The following is a 13,575-nucleotide window of genomic DNA, read 5'->3' on the forward strand; positions in this document are numbered from 1 at the left end:
GTCGGCTTACCCAAAATGAAAGGTTACGTACCCTTGGCATGCTACAGATCGGCACAACACAGGCGGTTGTGGCGCGGACGATGAATGTTTCTCAGTCTGTCATAAGCAGGCTATGGTCCAGATACCGTGATACACAATCTGTACAGGACAGACCACGCTCAGGTCGACCAAGGGCGACAACTCAAGCCCAGGATCGATTTATCCGTACCTTGGCATTGAGAAATCGTGTCATCACAGCAAATCAGATCAGCGCTCGTCTTCAAACAGACACTGGTGTGAGAGTGAGTGGCCAGACGATTCGGAATCGACTACATAGGGGTCACCTTCGCGCCCGACGTCCTCGCGTGATCCCTTGTTTGAGAGATCATCACATTCAGGCAAGACGTCGTTGGTGTAGGGATCGTCAACACTGGGATAATCGACGCTGGAGCAATGTGATGTTTTCAGATGAGTCAAGGTTCACTGTTGATTTTTTGGACAGACGTAGGAGGGTGTGGCGTCGTCGAAACGAGCGCTTCCAAGACTTTAACGTCATCAGACATGATCGATTTGGGGGTGGTTCTGTTATGGTGTGGGGAGGCATCACTGTTGCTGGAAGAACGGCTTTACATGTTGTTGCAGGGCGTGTTACAGGCCAGTACTACCGGGACAACATCTTGGCAGTCCATGTTGTGCCGTTCGCACGACGTCATGGCCGCCGTTTCATCTTCCAGGATGACAACGCAAGATGTCACAGGGCCAGGATCGTTACAGGTTACCTCCAACAACAGAACATCACCACATTACCTTGGCCAGCACTGAGTCCCGACCTCTCCCCCATCGAGCATGTCTGGGACATGCTTGGACAGAGGTTACGTCAACGTCAACAACGTCCTGCCAATGTCCAAGAACTTGCTGCTGCGTTGCAACAGGAATGGGACAATCTGGACCAAAATGACCTTAGACGTCTCATTAGGAGTATGCCACGTCGGATCAATGCTTGTTTGGCAAACAGAGGAGGATTTACCCGTTACTGACTTGGTTGTGATGCTGTGGTAACTTTGCTGTTTGACCCCGGGTATCATTTTACCCTTATAATGGTCAGTCTGTGCCTTACTTAGTCTAACGATCATTTGGAATAAATCGATGAATGTGAACTTCATTTCATTTTGTCATTTGTTTCTTCGTCAGTTTCATTAGGTGACTTTAATAACACTTAAAAATCAAATATCCCCTACTTTTTTTTAATAGTATATTTCCGTTTGTAAAAACTATGTCATTATCTATAGTGTAACCGCAAAACTTAATCGCATTTTAAAATATGATATTGCTTATCAAAGTGAGTTATAAAAATGTCAGTCGTTTGTTTTCAAAGTTTTAGAATCAATCAATAAAAATACAAGGATGTTCCCATTCATCAATTAGCCAATTTTAAAGAACGCAGTCAAGATCAAATTCTGCGCGTGCTGATATCCTGTGACGTAGTTTGGCGAAGATATGTGGGAAGCTGTATAGTCTACAAAGCTAACAAAAATGAGTGTGGTTTCATTTTATGTTGTTTATTCTGATTGTGAATCTTTAATGTAGGCGATGCTATAAATGGATTTCATCTTTTATAATACAAAACTCTGTAAACTGTAACAATACATTACCGACAAAATTAATGATGTTCATCATAATATTCATATTCCGTCTTCTGGTTCTTCTTCAGCATTCTTGGGGGCAACGTTTTTCGAGAAAAAAAAACAAAATAAAAAACCAAACTTAGGCTCCACGAATTCAAGCACGACGTGAAACTTGGCATGCTTGTTCCTTGGACAATTGAGCATCGATTGACGGACTTAGATTTTCAAAATTGTAGCGTGGATGAAGTCATGCTCGGTTCCCCTAGTTCGATTGTGTTATATAACTTGTGCGGAGAAAAGAATTTGAAAATGTTATCCAAATTATTAATTAGACATTAATTAACTTTTCCAGACCATAATCAACTCTCGATGTCATCGCCAGTCTGTGATATTTACTAGATTTGAATCCGATTTGCTGCTCCACGCTCATTGATAATTAAATCCAAAAATGGATAATCGGGGCTATGTTTTTTATCGTACCGATCTCGGTTCAGAGTGGATCAATTTGACTGAAATTTTCAGCAAATCCCCTTTACATTATCCAGTTTTTGCTAATATACTATAGTGAGAACTTCCAGCTCTTTATCTAATCTTCCATAATGACACTTTAAGTTGTGTTTATAACGGGGTGGTGAGGGGGCGCCAACAAATTCATTAAATCTGACAAGTGTCCCAGACGGGGAAATTCCAATATCTTATGATTTCGATTTATGGAGAGCAATGCGGATCATAAACAATAACCCTTGAGAGTTAAAATTTCGAAGCTATAAATAGAAGTAAAGGGAAATGCCGCTGTCCAGACAAAATCACCCCCCCCCCTTTCGCATTGAACACGTTACAGAAACAAATTATCGTCTCATAATGCAGCTGCTTGTTAATTTCATTCTTATCAATTTTTCTTTTCAATGCTTTTTCAACAAACCTATGAAAACTGGGTGTGTTTGTATTTGTAATTGTTAAGGGTGTGACATCCAAGTCGTGACTAAAAATTGTTGTCATTGTGGACTAAAATACTTCGCTTTGGCTTTGTCATCATGGAAAGTTATTGTATATATGAAGTGTATAAAAATGGGTAAACTGATATACGGAGTGACTTAAAACCCGTACGAAAATGTAACCAGTGGAAATTATGACGTTTCAGAAGAGGCTATTAACTAAATTCAAGTCCCGTTACCCTTAACCAGCAGTTAGAATCCGTTTAACCGCCGTATCGACAGTCTACCGACAAATTAATGGTCTAAAAGACTGCAGGGACATCAGGTATTGACAGGCAAGCTGGTCCGATAAGCAATGTCTAGTGGGCTGGGGCTGCTGGTGAAAAAAAGGCCATCGAAAAACAATTAACGAATAGTGTAGGTGAAGTATCATTGTATTAATTGTATGCACTGGTAATGTATATCTTCGCAAATTCATTTCGCATACGCAGTGGATATGGGCCCGGGATGGCTATAGATACAAGGGTCGGACGGCGGGACAGGGGCAATTTATGCGGAATGGAATATTGCCTGGTAATGTAACGCAGGTCCAAAGAAGGGTAGCTAGGGGTAAGATGGTCCACTTCAGGGGCATGTCCAAGACTAATGCTAGATGTACAGAGAGGTTATTATTGCGAGGTGGGGCGAGAGGGCACCATGGGATGTCTACGGACCTGGGTGTGGTAATTATCAATTGCGGAAGTATTTACTTGATGGGTTTTCAAAATTGCCACTATAGTCCACAGCGATGGATGGTCTCTAACAGACGCGACTGTTGGAATAATATAAAAGGAATTCTCGAAGTCTGATATTCAGGATCTTCATTGACCTGGCCTCATGTTTTATCTTGCGCCACAGAACTGTATTTAATAGTTTCATGTTTTCGCCAACTGACTTAAGTATTTGACATTCCACTGTTCGAAGAGCTGGCGAACATGTTTGACATTCCGGCAGCTCACTGTTGACAAATCATGACAAAAACTTCCATTGTCATCATGTAGTGGCAAGTACATGGTGTATTGTTACACAACATGTCAAATACTGATATAGATTTCAACCTGAACTCTACTCTGACCCGCTGACCGGTATGAACTTTGGCTTCGAGCGCTGACCCGTCTCGAAAGACCGTTTACAATCAATCATAAGAAAAACTATGTATGAAGAAATCCGGATAACTCCGGAATATATCGAGGAATGGCGATTGAGGAAAAACACACACAAGACAAGTTTATATTAGAGAAAATAAAACTTTAATAAATATTAATTAATTTGATCAATTCATTCATTCAATTATGGCATCAATTCATCACCCATAAAATAAAATATTCATTTTCATAACCCATAAAATATTCACTTGCTCACAGCATAATGTTAAATAATTGCACTCTCTTAATAAATTTGTTCCCATAATGGGCCATATGACGGCTGTTCGTGAAGACATGATTCATACAAAGTTGAAAAGCCTAAACAAAAGCCAGTCTCGACAAACATTGCCTGAGTCTGGTCACAGTTGAATTAACACGACAAACAAAGAAGTATTAATAGCTAGATGTCGGTCGACAACCAGTATAAACTTATCATACCCTAGCCTTTGTTTAATCGGTACATTCATTCTACAGGCTCATACAATCACATGAATTGCTTTTAATTAGTGTCAATTAGCATAATAACTAAATCTTAATGATCACATTGTCCTTGATCTCGTGGAATGTTATTTTCTGACAATTCTGTTGTTTCATAAAAGTTATGGCACAGAACCCGGTACTTTGCTACCAATCAATGCTGCCCTTTATCCAATCGCAGACAAGTGTGTTGTCTTTGTCCAGTGAGTATGGATTACACTGTGTTTATGATTAGTCTCTGGTCTGTTCAAACCGTTAATGCTATCACTGTCGGTAAATTTTCATATGTATTGTCTTTTACTTGAACAGAGCACGAGTAACTGTCCAAAGATGTTTTCCTGTTTTGAGAGGTAAACGCTGTTTGCACACTGACCATGTTGGCTAACCTGTTTCTGTTCTCGGAATCGAGGCTGACGTAATCACTTCTGCTTGAGTCCGTTAAATTTGTACACACTTCACTCATACCACTGTTAAAAATGCTGACTAAATTGTTCACTTGACTACACTCGACTTGCATGTCCATATTTTCACTGTCATTACTTAGTCTTGCCTTTTTGGGAAAAGAAGATTCATTTTCCTGGTCAAAACTTCTTCGCCTTTTCACAGTACACTTTTGACACATTGTTACGTAATCAGAAGATACTCCTTTTTCTAGTCGATGATTCATTGTATCCGATTCGATTTGGGAATTGTTATTGTCCATTTTCTTCTCGCATAAAGCATTAGATACCGGGTCGCGGGACACCACCGCTTGATTTTCACTGAAACATACTGGGCGGGAATTTTCTTTATTGTTCTCGTTGAGCGGACTAACGGAAAAATCCTCTTCATCATGTGACCCACTTTCCATTCTCGATTCATGACGTATGTGGGTGACCGCGTGTTGTGTGGAATTCTTCATGGGTTCATCACGAGCATCTTGTTCTTTTACTATGTCCTGTTGTTGTTCTGTATTTTGGCTTTTCTTCGCTGCTAACAAACTATGATAGTTCTCCATCATATAACTTGTTCTTGCCTTGTGTAGAACACTGGCCACCAGCAAGTTTTTGTGTAAATTGATTCCACCACGTTGAGATCGTGACGATGCGATTTTTCCAATAGACAAAGACACGAGGCGCTGAGCATCTGTAGGTAGTGCTGAAGCCATACCGTAATTTTTATACTATAGTACTGCTATGGTAAGTGTCCGATAAACAATAGTTCACAAAAACTGATGAACTTCTCTTAAATTATAATGTAACTGACCGAGTACTCCGATACACAACCTTCTTCGTGATCGCGTGTGAATCTAATGATCCGTCTACACTAAGTTATCCAGTTTTGAAAGACATGACGTCAATACTCCTGATATCGGCCAATCAGAATTAAGTATGGGGTAAAGAAACATGCGTCATGGTTTTATAGCCAATGAGATTTTACTACATTACACCAGCGTAAACTAGTGTGACCCGGAAAGCTAATTATAGAACTGACCCGCCAAATAAAGGCAAATATTTTGTCGTCATAGCGGCATGATTGCCATTCAACTGTCTGAGTCACAGTCAGTTGTTTATCAATTGATTATTAAGTATCGCGTGCTAGTCTACTTGCCATTACCTGCTCATACATAACACGACAAGTGTTTAAGAACGATATGTAATGTATTAGGATGTATACACTGATTCATTGAAGAGATAAAAATAGTCAGGCAGGTCTGAACTGCTTAATCGAAATAGGTCAGGCATTTAGACTATTCGATATTATTTTAGTCTATTTCAACCCCACCAATATTCAAACGGTGAGTGGACGGAAATACCATAGCGCTGACCTGGGCAAACAGACAGTTATGCAGGATGATTATAATTTCGGGACCCTTGTTGATGGAGGGAGTTACATGCCCATGGTCATGGCCCATATCTTGTTAAATTAATGCCCTTCCTAATAATTCCCCTAGAAGTAGGCCTAGAAGTTAGTATTTCCTGTATACATGCGACCTTGTCATTGATGTAGTGGAAAATTTATAACGGATGATAAATAATAATACGTGGGCACAGGTTGATTATTGATTATGAATAACAAAGGACATATTCAGCATAGTTGTGGATGATATTGACAGGGCTGAGACATATACAGCGAAGTAGCCCACGTTCATTAGTTCGATGATTAATTAAGTAGATATTCTTTAATAAAAGTGAGCTTTGTAAAAAAACAACAACCCATATTTGATTATTTCCGTATCAAATGCATTTCTTATATTGTTTTACATGTCGAATGTCATTTCCATCTAATTCCCAAATACAAAAACAACAGAGACATTAAAATTGGTTGGGCCAGGTAGCATCAGTTCTGGAACTTACAGCCTCCTGCAACCCTATTTTGACACCCTTCGCGCTTCACTGCTCAGGGGGTAACAACCTATCCTTAAATAGCCACAAATTTTATTGGGTTTTTTCCTTTAACGGATGTGCGATTCGGATGCAAGGAAACGTCAGAAGTTTGGAAATTCCCACTTCTTTCGAACAAATTATGTTCCTGCGTAAATCAAAAGTAGTTTCCATTTCACAATTTAAAAGTACCTGTAAAACGTTAGTTTCGAAACAAATAAATTATATAATATCTACAATTTGTAAATTATGCAATAAGTATCACACTTTTATATTCCCATTTTTACAGAGCGGTTCATGTCTACCGATATAGCGGCGACGATGTATTTTATGATAAACTACCAACAATACTGTAGCCCCGAGGCGAACTGTTTGCTTATTGGGTTAGATAGCATAACCTACATGTATAAAATTTGGGTCAGTGATTAATTTATATGACGGTTCTATTTTTGAAACTCACGCACGCTATAACTGCTTCATCCATTACTAAAAAAAGCACGCGCGATATGATGTTTCCCCCCATATGGCAAGCTGTAACGATGAGAAAAGGTGGATTCTGATATCAAAAATATGCCGAAGAACATTCCAAGACAAATACGTGTTAGTGTATGAAAACAAAGACTTTATCTAGGCCAACTAAATAATGATAAAGGGAGCTATTTTGAAACACACCCTTTATTATAACCCCCTTAAGTACTTTATGCAAGAAACAACTTGTTTGAATACAGCCAACGTTTACTTCTGTTGCCATAGTAAAATAGTATACGGTTGTAATAGTAGGCTACGTATCAGACGTCAACCCGTCGTATGTCACGCCGTCCATGAGTGAATTTTGTTTTATTTGAATGCAATATGTCAACAATGAGAAAACCCCATCTGGTAACGCCTTTATGGCGTATTAGCTATTTATCTGTATTTTCTTCATATCAATTTGACTGACTTGCACGAAAAAGATAGCAGAATTATTAATACATCTGTCTTCGACAGATAAAGATGGCCTTGTGTACTCAATGTAACCTTCAAATGGCCATAACTGAAGTTTGAACTGATCGATTCGTTACAGGATTTTTTGTTGATAAATGTACTTTTGAATATGTATGGCCTTTAAACTAAGTTTTCTTGTAGCATGTTGAGGCATTAAGGGACATTCCAAAAAATACCCCTTCCCTTTTCGGAAATCTTCAATACGCCACCACCCTTTTGGTTCTTGAGTGTATCATTGTGCTGCAGTGGAATGATACCTGTTGTGCACATACAAAATCTGACAATAACTTGTAAACTATGCGATTTGCCATTTAAACGAGAAGTTGTGTCTGGTATTCTAAAAAAAATCCCATTGCCTCGTCTACGACAGAAGTCACTCCCTATTGGTTATTAACTGGAGCGACAATTTGATGCAGACAAATCTCGGCACAATCACCACAAGCATGCAGTCACCAACTATATAACCTATAAAGGTATTTATATACAAAAGTACAACCCATTTGATGGCATGGCAATGCAGTTTAATTGAATGTTAACTCTATACTCGTAAATTTTAACATATTAACCTAAAATATACATTCATAGTTCAACAAAATAATACATTAATAGTTATTAATAGTTCAACAAAATAATTCATTAATAGTTCAACAAAATATAAACATTATACATAACAATATTATTAATTTAAAGAAAAAATAATTAACAGATGAAACCAATTTAACAGATGAAACCAATATATGTATAGGTAAGGGTGTAGATACTACAAAAGTTTGTGTGACTCATTTCTCCCAGGATCTAATCAAGAAACTAACAACAATTTCACCCGCCTTCCAAGAACTTCAAATATGGATGGACTGATAAAAGGAATTCTCTACCAGATGAACTTCGGTCCATTCATACTTTGAAGCAATTTGAAGCTCGTTTAAAAGCATAACATTAAGCATGGGCGTACGGGACTATTTGATCTCGGACATCACTTGACCGAGTTTTCGGCCGCCAAGGTATATTTGCCTCAACGAAAGCCCCCACCCCACCCGGCCAGTACGCCACGGCCGGTTAGTTGTGTATAAACGCTTACGTTGAGTAAGGCATTGGATTATAGCGCGCTACAAAATACAGACATTCACATTATATGAACCCAAATATGAACCCAAATATACAAATATACGCAACATTCACAGTTGAATACAACATACATTAGATAATTTAATAGATGAGCCTAAACAAACAACGATATAAGGGAAGCATAAATAAGATAAAACCGCGGTCACGTTCATATTATTATGCATGGGGGTTTTGTACAAAAGAAATGGTGCGCAATTTAAAATATTATTGTTATTGTTGAATCTTTACCATCTAACTAAAACTCATCTTCACAATATCAAGATTATGCGACATTGGCCTATGTTATACCAAGTACATTGACTGTCTTTGCCTACTAAGTTGTATTGCAACAGTTATCTGAAAATAGCCGATTTATATCCTGCGAAAATCAATAATCGCACAATACAGCACTCGCATAAATCGATACCTGTGACCGTGTGAAACTAAGGCTACTTTCTCAAACGTTTATGGTGTAGTACTCTTAATTTTGATAATATAGCCATAAAAATCTGCAAACAACGCGGTCAAGGTATCGGGCCTAGATCACAATATCTCGATATTATGAAGATGCCTTAGCATATTTAATCATTTAATCCCGGAGAAATCTGGAGTAAAACGCCTCCTACTAAATGCAAACTTCCCGTTACTAGAACCTGTAGATGGTTAGCATCTTTAAGGCTAGGAGGAACGTCTGGCAGAGTTTCTTCAGTAATGTTGGAAATATTAGCGTCTCTTCCCTGGGTAACCCATACTAAGGTATCGGTTATACAGGGAAAATAGTGGGAGATCTTGGTATTACCAACCATCACGTCATTTTCTGTATTATTAATCATGGTATCATTTTCTGTATTATCCCATATTTGTTTACATCGCCTACTTTGTATTTGTTTCATTTCATCATTATTACTCAGTTCAAACTCATCTAAAAATAAGAAAAACAAAAACACAACTGAAGAAATAAAATGACCGTTTACATACTCATTTAACAGTTTTACATTGAATATAACAACCAAATTGCTAACAGTCTATCTTTATTTTAAGGTCCAGGAAGATGTCAAGGTATGTGTGAATTGTATATTTTCTACATTTTCTAATATATATTTGACAAATGCCAGCATTATAGTGTGACCTGGGCGATGGAGAGAGAGAGAGAGAGAGAGAGAGAGAGAGAGAGAGAGTTTAACGTCATTTCGACAGAAACTAGGTCATTTCAGGACTAACATATGGTTCATTTTTATTTCAATTATTCGCTTGCGCGTAGGGGTCTTTAGCAGTGGAAAAAAACCCCACGAGATTGGACAGGCGACCCTACTCCTTGTCAGTACAACCGGGGAATCGAAACCACACCAGTTGACTCAATGACAGACCTTATACAACGCCCATGCACTAACCATCCCTCCCCCACACTCCCCTGAGCGATGAACACCGGAACTGTTATCTGGGTTGATTTTACTTACCAGCTCTATTTTTGGAGATATCTTTATACTTTCTGTTTGGAGTAAAAGCAGCGGCGTCAAATTCACATGGCTAAAATATAAAACAGAAAATCTCTCACAACACAACATTTGTAAAAATTATGCTAAACTTCAACTGCTCAAGACCCAAGAATGTTTAAGTGCAATGGGTACATCTGCAGGACTATAGTACATTATGATGTACGTGTAACATCCTTCACATATCTTAAAATAACCATAGTTTAGTCTCAAAATATACATCACTCAAATGCACCTTTTCCTGTGTTGTCCTTGTGTATTATACTTACATGAACAATGAAATGTAGTAAATGGTTACATACCTTTAAAAAAGAAACCAAAGAAGCAACATCTCTGTCACCAGTCACATTTAATATCAAAATTCTCACAACCTTTCCTCTGTAAATTAAATTCATTGTATCATAAATTACATTACATTGGGTGTGTGACCGAGTGGTCTATCGAGCTAAAGAGAAGTTACGCAAGTCAAAAGTTTCAATCTTATGCTTGTACTTGACATTGAGAAGGTCGCCTAGGTTGAATAACCTGGTTTCCATCAATTTCTAACAAAATGTACCTTTGTTAGTCTTTAATTAACCTAGTTAATGTTTAGCGGACGTTAACAGCCCGCCCACTCAGTATCTACGTTATTGTAATCTTGACTCTAATTTCATTAGCAACATCAGGTTTAGTTCAGCTCTGATCGCAAGTCTCATTACACTCGTCCTGTACTGGAACGGCCTATTAATGACTCCATGTCAAAATATAAGGGAAAATATAAAAATACTGTGTATTTAATCTCTATATTTTCGGCATTGAAAGCTCTAAGCAACATCTTTTGTCTAATTGGCACCGGAGAAAGACCACCTTATTTCAAACATGACCGTTCTTTTTCTCCGTTTTATTAAATAATTTGTCAAAAATAATAGTGACAGTCATGTGATGCCAAAAAACAAATACTTACTCAATATTACTTTCTTCTGATTTAGACACCGACTTGAACCAAGTTGCACATTGCTAAATTCAAAAGAATAAACAGGTTAAACTAATATCGTCTTTATTCTATTATGATCCCGATAAGACTGACTGAGCTTCCTATTGTAAATCACAATACAACTATTAGTATGTTACTCACTCGCATGCTGTCTTTGGTATGAGCTCCATCTAAATAATATGTAATACCAGGTTTATGTACTATTTGATTTCTACCATACCATTTACATTCAGATAAACCTGTAATATCAAACAAAAACATTTACATTCAGATAAACCTGTAATATCAAACAAAAACATTTACATTCAGATAAACCTGTAATATCCAGATATCTCAAACGTTAAAATTCTGATTATCTTGGATAATATTCCAAAAAATTAATAACCTCTGTGACCCACGCCATCCCCACAATGTCACTACAATGTGTTAGCGTGGGTAACTGGGACAAAAATATTAACCATTAGATAATCCAAAACATTAAAATTCAGATAAACCTTAATATTCAGGCAAGATCCTAAACATTACAATTCAGCTACAGGTAACACCCCATACATTTCAATTCGGATACAATATTTGAAAACGGCCGACATGTTAAAAAAAAAAACAACCCAAAAACAAAAACAAGAAAAATAATTTATATGCTACACATTCCCCCCATGTATTCTGAATGTATCAGTTGGATATCCTGGGTTCATTTTATAAACATGATCTATTGTTGACCCCCAACGGGTTGTTTGCTAACCCCATTAGTTCTAGTTAAATTTGACATAATATGTCACATTTAATTATTATGACTATTACCTTTTTTTTCTTCTTGTGACAGTGGGGCAGATTGTAATATAGGCACACCATGAAGACTCTCGTTAGTTAATGATATATCTTCTGATGAACAAGATTGGCCTGTAATATACACACCACGTTTCATTAATATAAGCTATTTGTTTCGTTTGATACATTTCTTTTTATCAACAAATGACATTCATATAAACAATATGTTCAATCTCATAACATCAATACACATTATGTGCAGTTCGATAAGATTAAAGTAAGCAATATTATGTTCAGTTGACAGCATTAATGTAAGCAATGTGTTCAGTTGACAGCATTAATGTAAGCAATATGTTCAGTTGACAACATTAATGTAAACAATATGTTTACTTTGATCACAAATATAAGCAGTTTCTTCATTTTGATAACCTGAATAATATGTTCATTTTGATAAAATTAATATAATGAAGAGCCCCTATTGATCACAATGATATAAAAAAAATTGCAGTCATATTATATATAGTACTATGATTAATAATTATACAATGTAATGATGGGCAACGCCTACCTGTTTTGTGTCGTATATTCCACAATCTACAAATCTCTACAGCCAAGCCTGCATTTAATCTTTGTTTTTCACCCCTTATACTTAATATCTTCCCATATTCTTCTGCTAGTGGTAACGCAACATACACAGGACACTATAAAAAGAAAGCAAATCCATATTTATTTCAAAATCTTCAAAACTTCGTTCTATGATAGTGAACAGGATTTGGGTGTCTGGGTAGTAAATCCGAGATTAGGCATTACACAATAATCAATAATCAGTAATCAGAAGGGTGGCTTAAAAATGTATATGACAAAATATTTATTCCTATTGAAAAAGCCAGTGTCAATTTTCCGTTCCATTGTCAACACAGCATATTAGAAGATAAAATTTAAACTTAATGTTTCGAAATTTACATGTAATGTATACAGTCTGAACATCAGTACTGTAATATGACCTAAATCAAAGGGGTTTAGATCTTTTCTTTGTAAAGATGTATAGCCAACACACTTCCTCGACAATCTGTTGGGGGTTTTTGACAACAATAATCCTCGTGAATCTTGAACCATATTAGGATATAGTCTTACTAACCTGCCTATCTTTAGATCTAGATAACATAACTTCCATTGCTTTTTCTGGTTGTTCTGATGTTACACCACGACTTCCTTTCTAACATATAAAACATTATTCTATACATGAGTGAGTCAGAGTGACTGTCAGTTAATCCTTATTATACCAACACTTACATGTAGAACCAAAACGAGAAATATTAACATATATTAACACCGTTGGTCCATCTCTCATGCGTTATTGTGTGTGAAATAGCTTTATTTAACGTCCACTTCCACCGAGGTGATATCAATGGCCATTATAAATTGGGTAATATACCGATAGGGTTCGTTCTCTCATGGCGCTGATGCTTCACACCAAATTTGAAAAACAAATCTGCTAAAAACGCTGAATATTTCACACCGAATATGTAGAAAAAATCCTTTGAAAACTGTAGCTGCTACGAGTTCACAAGGTTTGTAGAAAAGAGGGATATAACTCTGGAACGCTCACACGCTTTTTTGAAAGGGGGGGTAACTAGAGAAATAATGACCCCAATGCTTCACATCAAATTTGAAAATAATATCGTCTAAA

At 37.1% G+C, this 13,575-nt stretch overlaps 1 protein-coding gene across 1 annotated transcript in view; it reads right to left on the reverse strand.

Moving 5' to 3' along the window:
• Positions 1 to 8,046: 8,046 nt before the first annotated feature.
• The window catches only part of LOC126830849 (folylpolyglutamate synthase, mitochondrial), a 34,597-nt gene continuing 29,068 nt past the window's right edge, over positions 8,047 to 13,575 (reverse strand). The window contains exons 6-13 of the mRNA XM_050561312.2: positions 13,024 to 13,101; positions 12,454 to 12,586; positions 11,919 to 12,017; positions 11,259 to 11,356; positions 11,088 to 11,140; positions 10,447 to 10,522; positions 10,109 to 10,178; positions 8,047 to 9,573 (exon numbers count right to left, since the gene is read on the reverse strand). Coding sequence (XP_050417269.1) covers positions 9,233 to 9,573; positions 10,109 to 10,178; positions 10,447 to 10,522; positions 11,088 to 11,140; positions 11,259 to 11,356; positions 11,919 to 12,017; positions 12,454 to 12,586; positions 13,024 to 13,101 — 948 coding nt within the window. The 3' untranslated portion in view covers positions 8,047 to 9,232. The remainder of the gene's footprint in view (positions 9,574 to 10,108; positions 10,179 to 10,446; positions 10,523 to 11,087; positions 11,141 to 11,258; positions 11,357 to 11,918; positions 12,018 to 12,453; positions 12,587 to 13,023; positions 13,102 to 13,575) is intronic.

The sequence above is a fragment of the Patella vulgata genome, chromosome 1 (genome assembly GCF_932274485.2).
Source record: "Patella vulgata chromosome 1, xgPatVulg1.2, whole genome shotgun sequence".
Lineage (NCBI taxonomy): Eukaryota > Metazoa > Mollusca > Gastropoda > Patellidae > Patella > Patella vulgata.